At 39.9% G+C, this 24,517-nt stretch overlaps 1 protein-coding gene across 3 annotated transcripts in view; it reads right to left on the minus strand.

Moving 5' to 3' along the window:
• NUP58 (nucleoporin 58) overlaps nt 1–13,064 on the minus strand; it is a 52,760-nt gene extending 39,696 nt beyond the window's left edge. For 2 of the 3 annotated variants that reach the window (XM_072795756.1, XM_072795753.1), the window contains exons 1-6: nt 12,716–13,008; nt 7,845–7,987; nt 6,390–6,425; nt 3,764–3,913; nt 2,987–3,124; nt 104–214 (exon numbers count right to left, since the gene is read on the minus strand). In XM_072795756.1, coding sequence (XP_072651857.1) covers nt 104–214; nt 2,987–3,124; nt 3,764–3,913; nt 6,390–6,425; nt 7,845–7,987; nt 12,716–12,822 — 685 coding nt within the window. In that variant the 5' untranslated portion in view covers nt 12,823–13,008. Of the gene's footprint in view, nt 1–103; nt 215–2,986; nt 3,125–3,763; nt 3,914–6,389; nt 6,426–7,844; nt 7,988–12,715 lie in introns of all 3 variants that reach the window. The other variant, XM_072795755.1, reaches the window with a different exon arrangement.
• Nucleotides 13,065–24,517: the final 11,453 nt, after the last annotated feature.

Raw genomic sequence — 24,517 nt, forward strand, 5'->3', positions numbered from 1 at the left:
GAATATAAAGCAAATTTAAAAGTAAAAACTTTATTAGTGAATATAACTAAAAATCTTCCTGACATAGGAATTTAAGTTACTGTTAGAACGTAACATTACTTACTTTTTTTATCTGATGAACTACTAAAATCAATACCACCAAGGCCTTCATTGCCTGTAGTTGAAGTAGCCGCTGTGGTTCCCAAAGTCAATCCTAACGCATTCTGTCCAAGTCCTACAAATAAGCCAAATATAATTTACAAAGTTCATTGGAAGTCTTTATATTGATTTTTCCTTAGAGACCAAAGCTCTCAAATAGTTTTAAGTTGGATCCTATTTTTCTTCTTACTGGATTTAAGCAAATAACAAGGAGTAAGTCTGGAGCTGGATTCAATAGTATAGGTAGTTTGGATAATGTAATTTTAATTACTTTTTAGGTAATTTTTTTAAGTGTAGTAGATGCACAACGTCACATGAGTATAGAGCAGTGATTTGACAAGTCTATACACTATGCTATGTTCACCACGAGTGTCACTACCCCATACAACCTTTTTACAATACCACCAACTATATTCCCTAGGCTATACCTTTCATGCTTCTGACTTACTCCGTAACTGGAAACCTGTACCCCGTGCTCCCCACCCACTCACCTTTGCCCATTCTGCCTATCCTCCAAACCTACCCTATCTGGTAAACATCAGTTTGATCTATATATTGATGGGTCTATCAATTTTTCTTTACTAAAAAGGTCAGAGTGTATCTGTTAATTCAATATATGTGGACATGTTAATTTACTTGTTTTTTTAAACCCTCTCTTAAAAAAGCAGTTTTAGTTTGTTTATTTTCAGATGAATACTTCTTGTCTTCCAATCAGGCTTTGGAATTACATACTTTTAAAATAATCTAGAATTGGATGTGTTAATTCATTTGATGGGCATTTACAATGTGCATGTATATATGAAATCATCATGCTCTACACTTTATAATTTTCACTTCTCAATTATACCGCAATAAAGCTGGTGATGGATAAATTAAATAATATAATAATGATCTGTAAGACTTCAGTATAACATAAAGCAAATAGTTTTACTATTAAATTTTAAACTGATTGGTGGAAGCCTTACAGTTCAAATATCATCAAATTTCATACTCCAAGCATTTTTAACAAAACTTTAATGAACAAAGTAGACTTCATTTATTTAAATCCTACCTCACTGACAAAAGGAATTGAAGGCGCTAGACTATATAGTTAATCTTAAGTCAATAATGTATGTTTGTGAATCAAGTTGCAAAATTTTAAAAACCATGCATTGGTAAATCATCTAAGTCCATGCACACCCAAGCTGACACAACTGTGGCTCTTTTGGACAAGATGCTATCTACTTTTATTTTATTTTTTTTTTTAATTTTATTTATTTATGATAGTCACAGAGAGAGAGAGAGAGAGAGGCAGAGACACAGGCAGAGGGAGAAGCAGGCTCCATGCACCAGGAGCCCGACGTGGGATTCGATCCTGGGTCTCCAGGATCACGCCCTAGGCCAAAGGCAGGCGCCAAACCGCTGCGCCACCCAGGGATCCCTTTTAAAACAGAGGAAGCAGTAGGATGTACTGGGTAAGAGCATCGGATAACTGAAAACTAGATTAAATACTGGCAATGTGTGAAAAAAATACAGCTTACCGTTAATTTTTTTAAAAAGTCAACGGCATCTTTAGGTTAGAAAAGCCATAAATTAAATACTGACGTGTGTCTAGAGCCTAACAAAAATTAGAACAGACCTAAAAACTCATTAGCAGAGCAAAAACAATCCTCTACCTCCCCTTTCTATTAATTTTATGTTCTGCTCTCATAGGAATCTTTGGGAAGGATGTTTAAGTACTTATCCTGCAAAGAAATGTATGTTACAGTCATCCAAAGATTTGGTTGTTAGGGACATTTTGAATACCTACAAGGTTAGACAATAGTGACAAAGATAAATATTTGAAAGATCAATGTAAACTTGAACACTACAAATTTTTACAGGTTATCTTCACCAACTTTTTTCCCCATTCACTGGCCCAGAGTTCCTTCATTAAATTTAGTATCTGAATAGAGCACCTGCAAGAACCCTATGTTTAAAACACCAGGCCATACTCCATTTCTCCCACACAACCAAGTATTAGACATCTATTAGGTGTTCAGTAAAACTTCTGAAAGTAAATAGCTGTTGCAAATAAACATATGTATTATTGGAAATTCTGTGATTTCAACATCTTACTAATTTTTCCTAACTAAATCGTTAAACAGAAATTCTTGATGTTATATTGCTATCTGAGATCATTACACAATGTTTTCATAGCAGAGGAAAGCTTTTCTCACTGCTACATTATATTATTGTATTACATTATATATATTCTATCATGTTTAATCTATTATTTATTTCCAATATTCAAAACATCTGGAGAATCCTTAACATGAAACTAATTTCAAAATAAGCATGAAATGAAAAATCAATCCAAGATAGAAAATATTAAAGATTCTCTGCCTAGAGAACTGATACTTTAGGCTTTTTTGCCTGACTGTAATGAATTTAATACAGGTGTTCTAAAACCTTGCCTTCAAAGCATGCTAATACCCTTTCAGTCTATCTGTAATGGAAAGCCATTCTTAAAACCAGGACTTACAAGGTCAAGTTGTTTTACAATGAACTTAGATACTCAATGATCCAAGACTATGCAACTGCCATTTTTAAAAAGACAAGTTTCTCTAGAATAGTTTACTACAGTCTCCTTCAACAGGCCCTTCTTTGCTTCTTTATCTAGTCAGTCAATATTGGGAAGCAGAAAAATTCAATTCTACAATGTGTAAGATGTCCAATTATGTATGGAAAACATTTTATAATTCAGTTTTCATACTAAACGAAAAACATACAGGTTAAAGAGACAAAGTGATCTGTTCAAAAGGTCAAAATACAAAGTAAATTTTAAAATAAATATTTACAATTTCGGAAAATGAATATCATCAATTACCTGATGTTGCTGTATTTGAACTCTGGAAAAGCGAACCTCCCAAACCAGCTAAGGCTCCACCTAAGGAAAGGCTTGTTGAGGAGCTAGTAGTTGTGGCTGTTGTTCCACCCAAATTATTTAGGGTAAATCCTGTAGATGCTATAAAAAGTGAAATTTTAAGGCTTTAGAAGGAAACAACATTTCTAAGAACACCAGAAAAACTACAAAACATGTCCAACAACAACAAAAAACCAAAAACAAACAAATCAGCCAACCTCATATCCATGATAAAATTCACACTTGGGAAAAACTACTCACTAAAGATAAAATTATATATACTTAAGAATAAAGAAAAATAGTACCTTCAAAGCAAAAGCTAGTGAAAGGTGTAAGAGTTCTGGGTAATACTAGAATGGTATCAGGTAACTGATTCTGGATTGTCATAAAGAGTTTTCAACCCAGGATACCAATTTCGCCTTCAAAATGGAATGAATCCTAAGCCAGGCAAGGTTTATACAGACTCCTTATCCTTTCTTGTCATCAAAATACTCCTTGAAAACAAAGTGGATATTAATAGTTTTACATTTTACCTCTCACCTGGTCCCTGCTTTGCTCTGTAAATAGAGACCAACTTCCAAGATGGCCCCAGCTGCCATTTAGTAGGTCAAAATTGCTGAATGATTGAAATAAAAACTTTCCAAAATCAGTTATCTTTAATAAAGGTGGATATCTATATACATGAGCCAAAAACAAAATAAAATTCAACCATAAAATGTCACTTTTTGCATTCTGCCTCACCTGATGGAGTTGATGTCAGAGCAGACGAAAGAGTAAGACCACTAGCTGAGGTAGAAGTAATAGGTAGAGCAAATGGTGTGGCAGATGCGGCAGGTTTAGTGAATCCTAAACTGAAACCTGTTGTAGACGTAGACGTAGTGGCTGGTGTTCCTAGGTCAAACAAACAGACAAATCCTATTTTACCATAACTGTGTATGTATTATACCAGTTTCGATTAGGATCCCTAAAAGTTTGTGATTCTACTTTTGTAGATAAAAGAAAGATTTATGTATTTGTATATGTATGAAAGAGGAAAACATAAAAGTTGGGACCAGATCATACTGAATACTTAAAACAGGACCCTGTGATTTAAGAAAGGCAAAAATCAGTCCAATCAATGTGGTAATATTAAAATCCAATTTTAGTTCTACCCCTGGATTTACCCAAAACAGCATTTATCCTTCCTTTCTCTATACTTAGCAGAAAGATATTCCTCCCCTCCAAAAATATTTGAACCATTCTCCACTGCTTCCTCTTCCTTCTGTTTCTGTCAGCTCCTGCTACCACACCTTTCAGACTGCTTTTGTCCATCTCCTTCTTCCATCCACTTCTTAAATGATACTGCCTACAGCTCCAGGCCTGCTCCCATACTTCCTAACTGCAGATTTCCAACTACAGGAACATGAGTCTAAATGTACACCTATCAGAGCCTCCATTGGTTAGCTTTACTTGGATATCTCTTCCCTCTGCACCTCTACATCTCTCTATACAAATACTTTCCTGAATCCCCTGCCATGGTCCACTCAGTTGCTCAAGCCAGAAACCATATGACCCCGAGGTCCCTTCCTCCTGTACTCTATTAGTCACAAATCGTGTCAATTCTACTGCAGAAATATCCCTGGAGTACAAGCATCCGCAAAAACACTAGCTCAGGGGCACCGGGATGCTCAGTGGTTGAGTATCTGCCTTTGGCTCAGGTCATGATCTGGGAGTCCTGGGATCAAGTGTCACACCAGGCTCCCTGTAGGGAGCCTGCTTCTCCCTCTGCCTGTGTCTCTGTCTCTCTCTGTATGTCTCTCATGAATAATAAAATCTTTAAAAACAAAAACAAAAATCCTTAGCTCAGGTCATCTCCCTCTCAAGAACTATTATAATAACCTCTTAATTTGTTTCTGTGCTATCAGCCTAACCTTTAATACATATGTTCTTGGAATTAGTTCAGTTACTTTGAAAACAAGAAAACACACACAAAAAAAATAATACCCTGGTGATTCTCCCTGACTGAAAGCTCTCACTAGCTCTATACTATCTCTACAGTAGCATCTAAAGGCCTGGCACACAACCACCTTTCCTATCTAGTCCTAACATACTCCTCACTTCCCCTCTCCCTACTATTCCCACTTCTGAATCCTAACTCCAAGAACCAAGTACTTTTCCTATTCCCCTGGATCCCTTTATGATTAGGCCTTTCCACTCCTCCATCAGCAATGTTTCCTGTCCCCAAAATAAATTCCTGCTTTTTTCTTCCTCTGCCTTCCTTGGTGCCTTTCATTTATCTGTTAGAGCATATAAGAACATATTACTATACCTGCAAATCACCTTCACCTCATAACCATGAACAATGCCTTGTTCATGCAACTCAGCAGTTCTTGACATTATCAGTACAATCCTCACCATCAGTACCATCACCACACCTACAGCTAATAGGAAATGTTCAAAGTATTATGTATACCTAAGGCAAGAATCAGGAAGTAGTAGCTGCTTAAAAGAATTATATATATATATAATATATATATATATATATATATTATATATATATATATATATAAATGACTTGCATTTTGGCTTCTCTTCAAAGCACTAAGCAGCTGCCAGAAATTAAAACTTCTGGATTGCCCTTACCACAACCAGAAGTTCCTGCCAGGATACAGTGCTTTAAAATCCTGTAGAGGTTCTACAATCTCAGAAAAATAAGAGAATCCAAATGCTTCCCCCTGAAGCCAATCCTGTCCAAATCTCTAGTAGTAAATAGATGTGTTACGCTTTCTGCTAATAACAGGTGAGTATCATCCAAATGAAGAAAGGCTACCATCTTTAGTTTATTTAAATTTTTTACTTAATTTTACTTAATTGTAACTGAGTTTCCTCACTGTCCTTTCATTCATTCATTTCCTTTGACATTATTAACTGCCATCCTACTCACTCACATCCTCTTTGGCATATCACTACAGCGAACAATGATGTTTTGGGGCTGGAAGGGAATCCAAAAACTTTTTAGTCCAATACATTCATTTTATAGATAACTAAAAGCTGCCAGATACATGACTACCTAAGACCTCACAATGATTTGAGGTACAAGCAGGGTTTAATTCCAAGACTTCTGGCCCATAGTTTGTTGCTTCCCCCCCCCCCCCAAAAGGACGCAATGACTACAAAATACAATGTGAAATAAATCTCTACAGAAAAACCATTTCTGTATTCAAGGTTTCTTTCTGAATTAAAAAGTAATGGACTTTTTAAAAAAACTCCAATATCAAAAGGTTATGTGGTGAGTCAGTGTCTGTGATCTATACCCCAGCTCTGTGAGATTTAAGAGAAGAGTAGAAAACCCTGTGGTTTTCTGGGATCTTTCCTCAAAAATTCTTACCCAGAGTTAATCCTGTAGTTATAGTTGTTGCTATTCCTGGGGACAAAAAGAAATAAAATTTAATCGTCAATGGAAGATGGCATATTTTGGGGTTTATCACAATGGCAAGACTTGGAGTCATCCTCAGAGTGTAATAACACTACAACAACCAGTATCCTCCACCATAACCACTAATACAAATGTTCTTCCTATAGCACTGGCTTTCAATATTACAGGCTGTATATAATTTGATAAATTAGGGAATATTTATAAATGCAAACAACTCCTGCTTATAACAACATTAGGCAAGGAGGAAAAAAAGCTACTCCAAGCAAACACTGGCACACAGAATTGTATCAAGTAGTTCACTGGCTGGTCTATTTACTCCTGCAGTTCTTTCATTTTCTATGTGTGGCTGTGAAAAGTTGCAACTCAAAGCTAGAGGGTCAATGCAAAAAGCAGTAACAGAGACCAAGAGGCCCTGAGGGTAGAGAACAAAAGAGTAAACAAGGAAGTAAACTTTTTAAACGGCAGCACCAGTGAAAGGTATTTTTAGTAACAAAATATCTTCAAGTATTAAAAAACAAACAGGATTTTATTATTGAAACGTCTACCAGAAAACTTGACCTCTTGCCCTTTTCTCATTGAAACAATTGTTTTAATAATACAAAAACTTAACACATCTCTAAGGAAGGTAAATTATGTTATAGCAAGACAGGATCTGCTGGTCCTACATATGCAAATTAATCAATGTCCAAATTGGTAAACTTATCGTCACTAAGGTAAAACACCGCATTATATAATCTAACATAAAAATTAATTTACTATATTTAAAGAGGTATGTCTTTTGTCAAAGTATACTCCAAAAAAAAGTTATTAAACAAAGAGAGATCTTATTTCTTTAAATATATTTTCCTTTTTCAGATTTTTTTTTAAGATTTTATTTCTTTTTTCATGAGAGAAAGAGAGAGAAGCAGAAGCAGAGAGAGAGAAGCAGGCTCCCCGAGGACCCTGGGATCATGCCCAGAGAAGAAGGTAGATGTTTAACCAACTGAGCCACCTAGATACCCTATTTATTTATTTTAGAGGGAGAGCTTGAGTGTACAAGCGAGGAGGGCAGAGGTCTAGGAGAAGAGATAGAATCTAAGGAGACTTTCCACTGAGCCTGAACAGGGCTCATTCTAAGACCATGAGATCATGACCTGAGCAGAAATCAAGAGTTGGATGCTTAACCAACTGACCTACCCAGGCACCCCTAAATGTGTGCTTTCCTTCTTTACATTAAAATAGATTATAACCAATGTTAGGCCTATCACTGGCCCTTAATTCCACATCCCTCTATATTTTTTCATCGTACTATTTACCATTTTTTAGATCTGTCGCCAATGACAATCCTTGTAAAGGAAAGAGTTATAAAAGAGAACTTAAAAAAGAATACCCATACCAACTCCCTGCAAGTGGGACAATCCTCCTTACCTGTATTTGTTCCTCCTAGAGTGAACCCAGTGGTAGGTTTTGATCCAAAGAGCCCAGTTCCAAAACCACCTGAAGGAGCAGATGTAGTTGCAGGAGTTGCAGTGCTTCCAAGAGTTCCAAAATTGAGCCCCACAGAAGTGTTGCTTGTTTATAAAAAACACAAAAAAAGTCTACTAGAGCCATTAAGTACCTTCTTTCATTTAACATATTTAATATATCTCCATAGAATACAAAAGGGATTAACTATTTTTAAGCAATCAAATTCAAATATTTTCCTGTTCTCTTTTAAAATAAGTACACACAAAATTAGTCTCAAAAAATATGAGACTGGTCTTCAAAAAAAGCATAATCCATAACAATTAAGATTTCAGGTCCCAAATAATCATAAACAGTATCACACATATACTGCTTTCATAAGTTTTATTGAAAGCTATCATACTTTAATATGGCCACAAGGAAATCCTATGAATGTAGGTCATTTTCCCTTTAAATGACTCATGTACAGTTTATATCTCTAAATTCACCTGTTCTTCCCCAACTACTAATGATATGAGGAAAAATAAAACATACTCAGAAATAGAAAAGTTATCCTAAATTCCCTTTGCCACCTCTCTGTTACTTATCACCATATTCATGGAGTAGGGTGGGGGAAGAGGGGGTTGCAGTTACTTTTCTTGCCACCAAAACAGCAATAAGAACTGGAGTAGGGGTGGGAAGAGGAAGACGACTAAACATAACCTGGCAAGAGTAAAATGCAAAGTAAGATTACCCTCTATCCAGATTATGTGTTCATCAGCAGAAATACACTTTAGAGTTTTTGAAAGCTTAAAAAGAACAGCTGATAATAACAACTGATGTGAACAAAGTTCACAACTTTCAACTGTTCTCATCAAAACTCAGGGACTCATATTTGCTATCTACAGTGGGAGAGCAAATTATAAAAATAAAAATTCTTGACAATTTGACACTCCAAAAATTGTGTGGAAGAGTCAAGAGAGATTATAACAACACATAACATAATGGGAGATCCATTCATCCTACATAGGTTTCTTTATTAGGTCGGCCTGCTCTTCCATACAGACACAATCTCCATAAGAGAAGCCAAGATCAATTTTAAAAAGCTTAAAAGTCTGAGACATTTCAACTTAAGGAGGCAGCAGTGTTCCAGTACCAGCTCCCCAATGTCCTGGGTCCTGTGTTACATCACTTAGCCTTTTTCATCCTCTAATTCCTCGTGTGCAAAATGGGAATAATAGTGCCCACTTAACAGATGTTTTGCAATAGATTAAGAGATTATGCATGATGAATTCACTTAATAAATGTTGTTACTACTTTCGTCATTAGGAACACTTATAAATTCAATTAAACACATTATATACAAGGTATTATGCCAGCCAAGCACTGTGAGAACAGAACCTGAATCAGTCATCAAAACTGAGTAGGAGGGGAAAAAAGGGAGCATACCCTAAGTTTATCACTTATTTTAAAACAAGCTCTATGAGCATAATAGGTGTGTGAAGTACAGAGGGTTAGCAGGACAAGGCTACAAGGTCTCACCAACAAAGCACAAATCTTTAAACACTTAATCAACTGAATTAAAAGGGTATTTTAATAAACACTGGCAAATTCTGAAGACCCCAAATTAAGAAAATGTTTATTATGCTCTCCTTCCTCCCAAATAATTCACTGATCCCATTTGGTTTTACTGCTATTCCACAAATATACAAAAGATGTACAGTTAAATTATGTATTTTTAGACAATTAAAATACCTAAAATTTCTTGACAACTTAAGATAACTGAAGACACTATGAAGTGTTTCATAACTAAAGGTGAAAACATTACCAAAGAAATACATCAAAGTGGTATTAGAAAAGCAAAAGAGAACTTCCTCTGTGGCAGAGAAATTTACTTATTTTAACAAAAGGTACCCCCAGACAGGAACAATTTTTGCCTCAACCCACTATTATCTGCCAATAACTCATCAGAATGTGTTACAGAAAAGCCAAGTTGACTCCAGCAGGTCAGGAATAAGGTTTTAACTTCTCCAGCATGCCCTAATGTGGACTTAAAAAGTAACATTTATTGAACACTTACCAAGTGCCAGATATGATGCTAAGTACTCTATACGCTTTACCTCATTCAACAACTCAGTGAGATAAATATATCCCTTTTCCAGATGTGGGAACTGAGGCATGGGGAGTAACTTCGCTAAAATGATTTACTTAAGAGACCAAATCACCAGATGGCACTTGGGGCAGTTAGGTCTCCAAACCAGTATTCCACCAGACAAGTGTTAGACTGTCTTTCCTTTCATTTATCTAAGCCCTTCTAAAATTTTTGTTTATTTATTTTTATTTTTTTATTTTTTAGATTTTTTATTTATTTATTCATGAGAGACACATAAAGAGAGAGAGAAGCAGAGACACAGGCAGAGGGAGAAGCAGGCTCCCTGCAAGGAGCCCGATGTGGAACTCGACCCCAGGTCCCCAGGATCACACCCTGAGCCGCAGACGGCACTAAACCGCTGCGCCATCAGGGCTGCCCAAATTTTTGTTTTTTAAATTTTATTTAAGTAACCTCTACACCCGGCATGGGGCTTGAACTCACCATCCAGAGATCAAGAGTTGCATGTTGTTCTGACTGAAGCAGGCACCCCTTATCTAAGCCCTTCCGAAGACTATGTACATGTTTATAGCTGATCACTAATAAATCTTTTACTCATTCAACAAATATTTATTAAAGTCCTCTCCACAGGAGCTGTCATAGGGATTGAGAATGGAGTGGTAAATAAGACTCAGATTCTGACGTCAGGAAGTTTCCAGTCAGAGAGAAAGAGATTAACCAATCATTCATTCTCTCAAAAAATGTGTACTGAGCTCCACTGTGTCTCCAGAAAAAAACAGTACGAAAAGGTATTCGCTGTCATGGAGCTTCCATTCTATCGCTGGGATCAGAAAGTAAGTCTACAAAAAACACAGTAAACTGATACAACTGTGATAGGTACTATGTTACAAGGTACAATGAGGATGGAAACCTCCTCTACATTTGCAGATCTAGAGACCTCTCTGGAGATGTCAACATGTGAGTCCCAGAAGTATACACCAGCTTGGTATGTAAGGCAGGAGGTGGGAGGAGAATTCCAATCAGTGGGACCTGCCCCCAAATGGGAAGCGGTTTGGCCAAGCCCAGCTGAGAAACTGAGAAAATGCACTAGTTGCTACAGCAGCATTTTTCAACCTAAGATTAAGAGCCATTAGGAATATAAGATCAATGTAGCCAATCACAATCAGCATTTTAAAAAATAAAATGGAACAGAACAGGAAATATCAAGGTGCATCACATAAAGTAAGGGTAAATATCTTTCTTTGAAACTCTGTTTCAGTTATTTCTTTGTACTGGATAATGATGTAAAATTATTTTTTTCATAGAAGCTCTGTATTACTGAATTGGAGCAAACTGAAAGGAGGAGATGGGCTTAGAGTGAGTCTGAAGAGATTCCAGAATATTTGGGTTTTATGTGTAATGGTAAGATGTATTTTTACTTCATTCCAAGGATAATGAAAAATCATGAAAGGTAGGCAATGGGAATTTTAAAAAGTGACTCTGACTATAATGTGGTAAAAAAAAAAAAAAAAAAAAAGACTGACATCTCCACTGAATTAATCAAAGCAGGAGATGAGAAACAGTTGTCATCAAATACGAGAAGGGTTACTGGATGAAAACCTGGAAGATATCCTAAGTGTTTTCATAAGAATGTAAGCTTAAGGAGAGCAGGACCCTAATTTATCTCATCACCTAAGACAGAGTCTAGCACACAGGAGTGTGTTCAATAAATATCTGTCCATGAATGACACAAGCTTGAAACAGGGTGGTGGCCCTGGGAGCAAAACCAATGGGAAGTCAATTATCAGGCCTTGTTAATTAGGGTGCAGAGGGATCCACAAGTGGATGTTAAAGGAAATCCCCAGATTTTTTACTTGACTATGTAGTCTCTGCCCCCCCGCCTTAAAACAACAAAGGTATTTTTGCCTTTTTAATCTGCAATCATATCCCTTAAGCTTCAGGCGATACCTTGAAACACTTTCTGTGCACACCTCTTGATTTAATGAGCTCCACCTCTATCTCTAAAAGACTGAATTCTAAAGATGCAATCTCTCACCACGAAGCTGACTTTCAGCTCTTCTCACGGACTCTTTCTGGACCTCCGCTAGCTGTACGTACGTCGGCACCGCCCGAAGCGGTGGTTCAGCAGGTTGCACAAAAACGATAAATATGCTACCGACATTTTTTTCGGTATCAGCAGAAGACCATGGGAGTCATCACGACACGGCTCTCACGTATGCTAATTTGCACAAAATGTCCAAAATTACCACCAGTGAATGCTGCAAGACTTACTTAAAACAGGAAAGAACAGCAAGAAAGGAACCTTCGTACCTTCGTGAGGTACGAAGGTTCGAGCTCGTTTAAAATACCACGAAATCATTAAAGCGCTGGGATGTCCAAGACCCTACCTACACCCCGCTACGGGAACTGAATCACCAGAGGTAAACTTCTAACTGCCCTCCTTGAAATGTTCTAGGAATCGTCGTGTGCCGCACGCCCCGAGTAAGCCAGGATGCCGTTCACACGCCTCTGCCTGAGACTGCCGGACCGCGCTGCGCGGGCTCGGCGGGAGACCCCAGGCCCTTCCCGCAGCCAGAGCCCGGGCGGTGGACACCGGGTGCGGATGCGGCGGGGACCCGCGGGGACGCGCGTGGACGCGGGGGCCTCCCAGCCCGGAGCCCGCCCGGGCCGCCGCACGGAAGCCAGCGGGAGGGGAGAGGGACGGGCCCGCCCACCCCGGGCCGGGAAGCTGAGGAAGGGCGGTTACCTAGACGCCCCGGTCCCGAAGGAGAACCCGCCGCCTGCGCCGCTCCCGCCGGCGGCTACGGTACCGGAGCCCAGCGTGCCGGTCCCGAAGGAGAAGCCCGTGGACATGGCTGCGGAGGCTCGGCGCCGTCGGCGAGCGGCAAGGGGTGCGGGACGCTCCTCTCTCAAAGCCGAGGCCGGCCGGGCAGCATCGCTCTGGCCCAGGCGCGACCTGGCGGGAACTTCAAGCCCCGGCCGCGGACGAGACAAGGCCCAAGTGGGTGGGGCAACCACCCGAGAGCACGTTCGGCGCCCGCCGCGCGCGCGGAGCCCGCCGGGAGCGAGCCCGCCGCGCAAGGCACCCTGGGATGGGAGCGGGTGGGCGCGCCGCGCAGGGCGTTCTGGGAGGGCCGGCGCGCCGCGCGGGGCATCCCGGGACGCCGCCTTCCGGGCGCGCCGCCGGCTCCCGGCCAAGGTGGGCGCTCTGCGTTAGACACGAGCCCAGCCGTTTCCTTCAGCTCTGAATTGCATATGCGTTGGCGCAATCTGTACTTTATGGCTGCTGGACCTCTGTTGCCTCTGTCCTTACTGCTACCGGGGATGCGCGGAATCCCAGAGCGGGGAAGGCCCGATTGAGCAGTCCGAGCCCAGTCTCTTCCCGGAGACGGACGGGGAGCTGTCTGCGCCCTGACGGTCCGGAAACCGATCGATAATCATTCATTCACGCGCTCCGCGGTGTTCGGAGCCCGTTAGGCACAGGAAGGCTCAAAGAGCGGCCTCTGGGGGGCGGGGTGCTGCGCAAACCCCTGGAAGTCCGAGGACGTGCTCAAGCTCGAGGTGCTGCGGCGTGTCCCGCGGGGTAGTGTTGGGGAGCCCGGCCGGTCGCGGGAGGTGTCCCCCCGCCCCCCGTCGTGGCTGTCTTCTGGCCTTGGGCTTGGCGTTGCTGACACCTCTCTGCTACCTGCTAGAGCAGCTGCAAGGTGGAAGGGAGAAGTACAGAAACAAGCACAGGATAGTGTGGAATTCAAGGGTTCCGTGAGCAACCCTTAAAGATAAGAAAAATGTAGATTTAAGGAAGAGATTCCCGTGTCAGTGGTGCACTTGAGGTACTGTGATAATGTGGGTCTTTGTTTTTCCTTCAGGGATTATTACATTTCTCCCGCAAATGGGTTTTCCGGTCTGTGATTTCTTCCAATAAAATTCATCCCCTAAGCAACCACCAGAGTTGCTTTCCTAAAACATAACTCTCACCATTGCACTGCCTTGATGGAACACTATTCTGGCACTCACCCTCCATATGGCAAACATTTCTAAGCTCACCTCTCACGACGCCTCGTAATGCAGCTCTTTCTCCGGCGTTGAGGTTGGACAGGCATTGCTGCCTCCGTAGGCTGAACTGTATCCCTCCAAAATGCCTGTGTTAAAGCCTTAACCGCCAATGTGATGGTATTTGAAAGTAGGGCCTGTGGGAGGTAAACAGGTTTAGATGAGGTCATGAGGGTGGGGTCCTCATGATGGGATTAATTCCCTTGTGAGAAGAGACATCAGAGAACTCTTTGTTTCTCCACTTCCGAGGAGACAGCTAAAAGGCATCCTTCTTTTTATTTATTTATTTATTTATTTATTATTTATGATAGTCACAGAGAGAGAGAGAGAGAGAGAGAGGCAGAGACATAGGCAGAGGGAGAAGCAGGCTCCATGCACCGGAAGCCCAATGTGGGATTCGATCCCGGGTCTCCAGGATCGCGCCCTGGGCCAAAGGCAGGCGCCAAACCGCTGCGCCACCCAGGGATCCCAAAGGCATCCTTCTTAAGAAAAGAGCTGATGGGCACCTTGATCTCGAACTTCTTAGCTTCCAAAATCGTGAGAAGTAAATTTTTGTTGTTTAAGCCACCCGGTCTGTGGTATTTTGTTATGGCAGTCTAAGCACTTATACATCACCTCTGTATTTGTTTAATTAAGAAACTAATTAGCATTTTAAATATGGAGGTTACCATAAGAATAATTTAAAAGGAGACATTTGAACTATGGTAGAAAAAAATTTCATAATGATTGAACAGGAGGAGAAAAAAAATATTGAGGGTTTTAGATCTTCAATGATCTAGAGAATGCTATTAGTGATGACTAATAAGATGGTCAATAAGAGGACTAGAGAGGAAATCTAGGGTACTTTTGCCTGGGGGAAAAAAAAAGAACCAGATGAGTTTTGGAGGAAGGTAAAATATGGCTCCCTACATCTTTTAATTCCATTCTTTCCAAAACTTTTGAAGAATACCAGACCAGCATAAAATTTGTAAGATCAAAATGCCTGGCACGTGCAATTTATATATTATTAACAAAACGCGTAAGATTATCTGGATGGAAAGAGTGTGCAAAAATGTAGTAGGGACTACTTTTGTTCATAATAGGGGAAACTAGGGGCACCTGGGAGGCTCAGTTGGTTGGGTGGCTGCCTTTAGCTGGGGTCATGATCTCAGGGTTCTGGGGATCAAGCCTCACATTGGGCTCTCTGCTCAGTGGTGAGTGAGCTTCTGCCTCTCCCTCTGTGATCTCTCTAGTTCTCACTCTCTCAAATAAATAAATAAAATCTTTAAAAAAAAATAGGGGAAACTGATGTGGGCTATATAGGAATTATCTTTGTAATCATTCTGTAAATCTAAAACAGTTTTATTTATTTTGGGTGGGGAGATTTCTTTTTTTAATTTAAATTCAATTAATTAACATGTAGTGTATTGTTTCAGAGGTAGAGTTGAGTGATTCATCAGTCTTCTGTAACACCCAGTGCTCAGTACATCACCTGCCCTCCTTAATGCCCATCACCCAGTTACCTCATTCCCCACCACTTCCCCTCCAGAAACCCTCAGTTTGTTTCCTATGTTTAAGTCTCGTATGGTTTGTCTCTCTGATTTCATCTTGTTTTATTTTCCCCAGGCTCGTTTTTTTTCGTAACCAAGATCACGCTCTATGTTCTTTGATGTGTTTGTTGGAGATGTTCTCAGCCTAGAACACTCCTTTTATCTGTTATATATTCCACAGAATTAGTGTCACTATTCCAGTTGCTTCATTCTATACTGTCATCATTATGGCCACTTTTGTGGACAGATTTGAGCACCAGGGCTGGAATTTGAGGGAAAGAGTGTCAGTTTGAGTCCGTATTGATTTGAGGTGAAGATGTGTTGACTTGACATTGAGCAGGTAGCTAGCTGGCAGTGCATGCTGACTCAGGCAGGAGGGCAGCTGGACTGTGACTTTGGGACCCACAGACCAATGGCATCATGTGTGACCAGGATGTGGCTGTTTTTGTTCCTGGTCATGAATCCCTTTAACTTATGTTTTTCTGAGAAAGTTTATCTTTCTATTCTGAATGAAAACCTTACTGGATAGAGTATTCTTTGCTGCAGATTTTTTTCCTTTTAGCACTTTCAATATATCATGCCGCTCTCTTCTGGCCTATAAAGTTTCTGCTGAAAAATCCACTGATACTCTTATGGGGTTTCCCTTGTAAGTAACTGCTTTCCTTTCTCTTGCTGCTTTTAAAATTCTTTCTTTATCACTACTTTTTGCCATCTTATTTACTTTATGTCTTGGTGCAGACCTCTTTGATTTGGTTTTGTTTGTGGGCTCTCTGTGCCTCCTGGATCCAGATTTCTCTTTCCTTCCCCAGATTCAGGAAGTTTTCAGCTATTATTTATTCAAATAAATATTCTGCCCCCTTTACTTTCTCTCTCTCTCTCTCTCTCTCTCTCTCTCTCTCCCCCCTCTCCCTTCTCTCTCTCCCTATCATGTGACTATTGTGTCTGACATTGTCACTGAGTTCCCTGGGTCTGTTCTCATTTTGCATATTTTTTCCCCTCATCTGCTCAGCTTGATTACTTTCCATTACTCTGTCTTCCAGGTTGCTGATCCATTCTTCTACTTCCTCTAGTTCACTATTTATTCCAGGTAGTCTATTTTTAATTTCACTTAATGAGTTCATTATCTCTAATTGGTTCTTTTTTAGGTCTCCTATCTCTTTGTGGAGGGTCTCATGGAGATCCTGTATTCCTTTCTCAATTCTACCAAGTGTCTTTATGAGAATTACTTTAAATCCACTATCATAAATAAATAAATAAATAAATCACTATCAGACTTATTACTTATCTCCATTTTGTTTAGATCTTTTGCTGTGATTTTGTTCTACTCTTTCATTTGGGACATATTCCTCTGTCTCCTCATTTTGTCTGTTTCTGTGTCTCTATGTGTTAGGAAAGTCAGCTATGTCTCCTGCACTTGAAAGTAGTGGCTTTATGAAAAAGAGGTCCTGTAGTGCCCCACAGTGCAATGTCTCCTTTTTACCAGAAAATGGTGCTTTGAGGATGTCTCCTATGTATGTTGCTACAGGGGTGTCCTATTGTTGTGGCCAAGCTTTTTTTTTTGCTGTCAGTACAATCTGTGATGGCTCTCTGCCTATTGTGGGTGGAGTCCGGTGTCTGATGTTAATGGGGCCGTCTGGGGCTGCCTTGGATGAGTTAAGTCAGACCAGATGTTTGCCAGAGGTAAAGTAGCACCAAACTGCAGGGCACTTTCCCTGTGTTGTCCCCTGAGAAGCTTTTATTAGTGGATAGGGTGTGCAGTTAGAGTAGCTGCCTGCCCCTAACCCACTGCTGGGGTCGCAGAAAGACTGGTGTTTTGTTATCTTCCCTTCTCCCTAGAGCAAGACTCACTTTGGAGTGGTGTTGGCCTTTGTCTGGGATGCCTGCACACTGCCAGGCTTGTGGCACTGCTTTGATGGGATTTTGCCAAGAGTGTGTCAGAGGAGATGGATCTGTTTCTTGTGGCCTCTTGTTTGTGTCTGTGGAGAGTCTGTTCTTCCAGTCTTTGGGTTGCTTTCTGGGTCATTTGTGTCAATGCAGGTGTTCTCTAGGTGGCCATGCCACACTAGGTAAGCCCAAGATCCTCCTACTCTGCCATCTTCCCAACAACCCCTGCTTAAAAAACAGTTTTAAAAATAAGTTTATATGGGACCCCTGACTGGCTTAGTTGGTAGAGCATGCAACTCTTGATCTCACAGTTTGAATTCAAGCCCCATGTTGGGTGTGGAGTCTACCTTCAAAAAACTAAGTGAATAAAATAAAAGTAAGTTTATAAAGGAAAATAGTGAGAAATCTGATGTAGATAAAAGTTTAAGTTTTGGGGAAGCCACTCAAATTGACAAGCAAATCATTCTTTTAACTTTACAAAAGTTTTAGTACAGCGTTTCTTGTATCTGGCAGATACAAGTTTGTTTATTTTAAAGATTTTATTTATTTATTCATGAGAGACACAGAGAGGGAGGCAGAGACATAGGCAGAGGGAGAAGCAGGTTCCCCATGGGGATCCTGTTGCAGGACTTAATCCTAAGACCCTGGGATCATGACCTGAGCCAAAGGCAGGCACTCAACCACTGAGCCACCTGGCAGATACAAGTTTAAATTATGCAGCAGTAACCTCCAAGATGCTACAGAGAGGAGCACTACTGAGATAGATAGTGGACCACTTAACAAATAGTAGTGTTACCATCTATTACATGGCCCTAGATACACTGAGTGCGAGACTGGACCTGAAAGACCTTTTTTCATATACCTTCTTCTGTTTGTCCTATTAGCAAAAAAGAAAACACTTTTCATCCTTTCTTCTACAGAAATAAATCTCCAAAGAAAGCAGTTTCTATAAGCCAGTTGTTTGTTTATTCAATGGGAAGCCTGATAGTAAAATGTCAATATAAGCTTCATGCCTATTTAAGCCGAAAGCCTATGCAGCCAGGCAAAACCATAGAGCACTGGAATTTGGCTTAACCATTCTTATTTAGCGTACATATCCTATTCTAAAGGATGTTTCAAATATTCCTCTTTGACATTGTGGGACCTGAACCCATGTATCAATTCTATGAATTACTGCTTTCCATAGATGAAGCAAATGATTCAGATTCTAAATTACATAGCAAATCATCTTGCTTCCCCTTGTTTTTTATATTACGAGAATCATGCTAAGAAACCCCATCTTTTGCTGATTTACTGGCTGTATGGTGACATTGTTGATGTCATAAACTGAATTATCTGAAAGGCAATAGCACTGTAAAAACTTTTTTTAAAAAGATTTTATTAATTTATTCATGAGAGAGACACAGAGAGAGAGAGGCAGAGACACAGGCAGAGGGAGAAGCAGGCTCCATGCAGGGAGCCTGACTTGGGACTCGATCCTGGGTGTCCAGGATCATGCCCTGGACTGAAGGAGGCACTAAACCTCTGAGCCACCGGGGCTGCCCTGTAAAAAACAATTTAATTTCGACTTGCATTAAAATGTCTAAAAAGGTTTGTTTCCATGGTATGTTCAGATCAGGATAACTCTTTGAGAAGTATCATTTGAGAGGCTCTAACATAGAAAGGAAGTTGGAATTGTAAGTCTGTTTAAGAGGATCTGCAATATTTATGGTCTGATCCTCTGAAATAACCAAGAGAGAATTTATAATTTAGAGCCTATGTATAAGCAGTTGACCTCTGTCTTGAATTTATAGATTCCTATCTTGAATAATAGATTCCTGGGAATCTATTAACTTTAAAGATTTAGGTAGTGTCCTTCCTTTTTAAAAATCCTATTAAATTTTCAAAAGATCTAATAACAACAAAATTTATGGAGAGATAGATCAATGAAACTGTGACAAAATGTCAATAAATGGTGACTCTACAAGAAAGATATATGGGTGTTCATTGTACTGCTCTCTCAACTACTCTACAGGTTTGAAATTTTTCAAAATAAGTCGGAGTCCAAAGCTAAAACAAAAGTTTCCAACAGTAGATCAGAACAGCAATGATCTGTTTCCTGATATAGCTTTTACCTATCACCCAAAAAATCAAAAAAAAAAAAAAAGCAATACAGGAAGTTTTACATGAAGCTAATTATATGTATTTATTTTAAGGATTTTATTTTTTTAAAGATTTTATTTATTCATGAGAGATACAGAGAGAGGCAGAGACATAGGCAGAGGGAAGAGAAGCCGACTCCATGCAGGAGCCTGATGCAGGACCTGATCCCGGATTCTGGGATCACGTCCTGAGCCGAAAGCAGACGCTCAACCACTGAGCCACCCAGGTGTCCCAAGATTTTATTTTTTTTAAGTAATCTCTATACTGACATGGACCTCGAACTCCCAAACCCAAGATCAAGAGTCACATGACCTATTTTTTTTTCCCACATGACCTATTATTGACTGAACTAATAACCAGGCAGCCTGAAGCTAATTATATTTAATTTTAAATATGGTCATTTGTTTTGAAATTATGTCCTTCCTTTTGGTGGGTGTGGGTTATGGGACTCGAAAAGGTGGTTTTCATGACCTGATAATGATATTGTATAAGAATAAGGTCAGGAAAAGAATCTTGGCAATGTCGGCATAAAATAAATAAGGGAAGCTACCTTGTTGTCATTAATTTTCATGCTTCCCTTTTCCCTTAAAAAAAAAATCCCAATTTTGTTCAAAGTGGCATACATTTATTTACCTGGCATACATTTATTCAACTGTGGCCAGTTGAGTGTAGAGGAAGACTTGAGATTCACCCCAGGTATGAGTATGACTCATTTAAAGGAGTAGCTACCATATATCCCTTTTACCATTCTCCTCCTTCTTTCCTGCTGCCTGGGACTTAGACACATGGCTAGGTCATGGATAGCCATCCTGGTCTGTGAAGACCTTAAGAATGAAAGTCTTAGGAGGTGGGTGTTGGGTGTAGCAGAAGGGTGAGTGGGAAGGTATAGCAGAAAAATAGTATAGAGTCACCATACCAGCCATGGTTTGCTTGCCTTTAGACTTCTTTTAATTTTTTTAAAAGATTTTATTTATTTATTTATTTGAGAGACAAACAGACAGACTGAGCACAAGAGGAGGGAGGGGCAGGGGGAGAAGGAGAAGCAGATTCCACACTGAGCAGAGAGCCCACGTGGGGCTTCATCCCAGGACCCTAGGATCACAATCTGAGCTAAAGGCAGACCCTAAACCAACTAAGCCACCCAGGCGCCCCTTCAGACTTCTTTTAAATTAAAGAAAAATCATCTTCTGTGTTAAGTCATCATAGTTGGGTCTCTGTTATTCATAGCTAAATTTAATATACCAATTTAAGTAGGAACCCACACTAAAAGATAAATGTTATATGTGCTACTGAAGAAACAGGAAATATCCAAAATGAACCAAGACCAAAGGACTATCTATAGGACCAGAATATAGTGATAAAGGCAACAACAAAATAACTTGTTATCTAATCATTATTTAATTGATTAGATTAGCTGAGGGCACAGTCAGGTTCTAGTTTCAAAAACACGGGAGCCAAAGAGGGAGAATGTGACTGCACTTATTCTCATATTTTAAGGAAACAAGTCACTATATCTGAAGGACCCAGTGTCCACTGTTATGAAGCAGTAATACATTCATATGACTGTTCCATAACAAGGACAAAATTTCCCTCAACCTCTCCAATTCTGTTTGATTAGTTTTCCCATAGCCTGGTTAGACCTCTTTTGGTTACAAAGAATAGAAACCCTCTCAAAGTAGGTTAAGCACAAGTGTGTATGTATGTGGGGGAGACACGGGAAGACAGAGTTGGTAGTCTTGTTATTGAGACATGGGAGACAAGCCTGGAATACAGAGAAGTTTGAAGTAAGTCTAGAAGAAAAGGAATAGCCAGACCTCAAGTATATCAGAAAGCAACAGCTAGCTCATAAGAAATGAACTGGAGAGGGTTACACTTATTTCAGAGAACTGAGAAGATCTGGAAGTCCCAGAGGATGGAGGAATGGTTAACTCCCTGAGTGCCCAAGGGAGACAGAGGGGCATTTGGGAATCTGCCACACAAGAATCTGAGACCCGACTTCCAAGGAGCAAAGGCTAGTAAGCAAGCAGGGAGAAAGTGAAACAAACTTGGCAAAACAGATTCCCCTCACTTCTGTCCCCACCTCCAAACCCACTATTATCAAACCTGGGGGGTATGGGGAAAAAGAAGCTTTGAATAGGATTAAGGGGTAAATTTATGTGAGATTGAACTCAGATTCCTAAAAATCTTATTTTTCTAAAACCCAGAATAATAGGTACAAAGTTGTCAAGAGGTAAAGGGAAAGCCAACAAAGCCACCTAGAAGGGTAACTGTGAAGAAAAAAGTGCTATCTATTTCACCTCATAAGAATCCAGTGTTCAATGAAGGGATTACAAAGAATAGAACACAACCGGGATCCCTGGGTGGCGCAGCGGTTTGGCGCCTGCCTTTGGCCCAGGGCGCGATCCTGGAGACCGGGGATCGAATCCCACATCCGGCATCCCGGTGCATGGAGCCTGCTTATCCCTCTGCCTGTGTCTCTGCCTCTCTCTCTCTCTCTATCATAAATAAATGAAAATTGAAAAAAAATTAAAAAAAAAAAAAGAATAGAACACAACCGACCATTGTATCAACCAGAGTGAATGGACAGAAAGACCAGACATGGATACAATTTGGGTAAATCATCAAGATTCACTTATGTAAAGGACTCAGAAAGTCACACAATCAGGATACACTGAAAAATGATGAGTACTTTTCTTTAAGATAGAATGAGGAGCAAGCCTCCAAATCCCCAACTCCTGAGGGAATGAGAACCACACTAACCTGCAAACATAGTATTTCACCCTCCCACCTAGTATGAGACGGAGGCATATTGGCTAACTTGGCTATGTGCACTTTGCTGGGCCAGGTACATGTCCTCAACTGCAGAGTTCTAGAATATATAATGTGATCACTTGCATACAGTGTATAATTCACTCAGATAAGAACAAATGTTTCATCTATCATCCATTCCCCTTAAATTTCTGAACTCAGTGATAAAGAGTTAGAATGAGGATAGCAGGTATGCAAACATCTTTAGGAATGCAGTCTTCTTTTTTTTAAAACAACTTTATTTTTTTATTTTTATTTATTTATGATAGGCACACAGTGAGAGAGAGAGGCAGAGACATAGGCAGAGGGAGAAACAGGCTCAATGCTCCGGGAGCCCGACGTGGGATTCGATCCCGGGTCTCCAGGATCGCACCCTGGGCCAAAGGCAGGTGCTAAACTGCTGCACCACCCAGGGATCCCAGGGATGCATTCTTCTTAAAACACACATGCACACACCTATTATTTTTTGAGAATTCATTGAGACCAGCTACAAGCTTGAACATTTCTTCTCATTACTTCACATAACTAAAACAAATAACTCAATGGAGAAGGTGATGGTAAGTACTACTACTTACAGATAGATAAACTAAGAGAGGAATTAAGTAATTTTACTAAACTCACACAGATAGTGAATAGCAAAAAGGAGATTTGAATTTACATAGCTTTGATTCCAGAAAGAATTCTGATCATAGATTTCATCTTCTGCAATAATATGCCTAAAAATAAAAGCTGAGAAAAATGAAAAGCTGTAGTCAAACGAAGTATTCTTGCTCTATTAGTGGCTTATGTTTATTTAAGAAGCACCCAAATTAAGAAGTATAATTGCTTTTACAACATCCCATTAGATGGCAAATAGTAAACATAATTACAAAAGCAACAACATTTTAAAAATATGAAATCTTATCTCACATGACAAACATAGTATCAGACACCTCTTACACATTTTGTAGGGGAATTAAGTGTTTTCTTTTTAACAGTGTAAAAACAAACATTAAACATTAGGGAGAAATGAATCTAGGAGACTGATTCCTTATTATTTCAAAGCATCATGATTGTTTAATGCTTTTTGGATATTTGTTACTTTTAATGCAAAACCCACTTGGATGATGAAGTTATAGCTTTACACATCAAAACAAAACTAATCAAAGCACAAATACTTAAAGACTCCATAGAAAGACAGCATGGCTTCTACACCATGTCTTGATAGGAACTTAGTTGGCATAAAGAAACAACAGGGCCCTCATAAGGGGGCTTTTCCAGCAATAAAGCCTAAATTAGGGTTACTTGATATATTCCTATAATAATGAACCTTTAGGGCTGCCTCAAGGGGCTTCCCTGGCCCAGAAACACCACTATATTGGTACATCTCAATAGGATTTACAGATACATCAAGATTTTGCCTGAATGACGACAGTCTATAACATTTTTTTCCTTGCTCTGAATTCATGCTAAGTAAACTTCTCAAATGTAAAATGTCTGCATAGCTTTATAGGAAGAGAACATGCAGATACTCATTACTGTTTACTTTAAACTTCTATTTCTCATTGTCAGTGATTAAGTTGATATTTTGATATTTACCAGCCTAACCCTAAGAAACAGATCTCTTGTTGGCTGTCTGGTCTTCCTTCAGACTAGCCTCAGTGGACCCCTTCATTGAAAACTACAACTATTATAAGACCCCTGTTTGCATAAGTGATGAGATGAAAACAGTAGGAAATACTTAGTCTGATTAATTTTATTGTGCTTCCACTTTTTAAGGAAGGAAAGGATTTAAGACCACTGGTACACATTGAAGTTTTCTTAAACTGGACCATATGCTTGATGAACATTAATAAAAATAAAACACATCTAAATGAATGAAACTCTTCTTCTTTCTAGTGTCTCTTTATTTCCCTTGAGTGAACTGCCCTTTTCTAGTGACACAGGAACTGAGGCTCTTTGTTTCTTGCAGTAATCACCAGGGGTAGAACTACTGACAGAGAAGCTAATGGCCTGGATCCCTTGGATCTGTGTGTGGTGCCTAACCGGGGCTTGTACTCAATCTCTGCTGCTGCTAACAAGACATCTGTTCCCAGACTTCCTTGAGCACATTTAAATGCACAATCCCCCTTTTTTGCAATGGGTTTGCCACCAGA

This window comes from Canis lupus, chromosome 24, assembly GCF_048164855.1.
Source record: "Canis lupus baileyi chromosome 24, mCanLup2.hap1, whole genome shotgun sequence".
Lineage (NCBI taxonomy): Eukaryota > Metazoa > Chordata > Mammalia > Carnivora > Canidae > Canis > Canis lupus.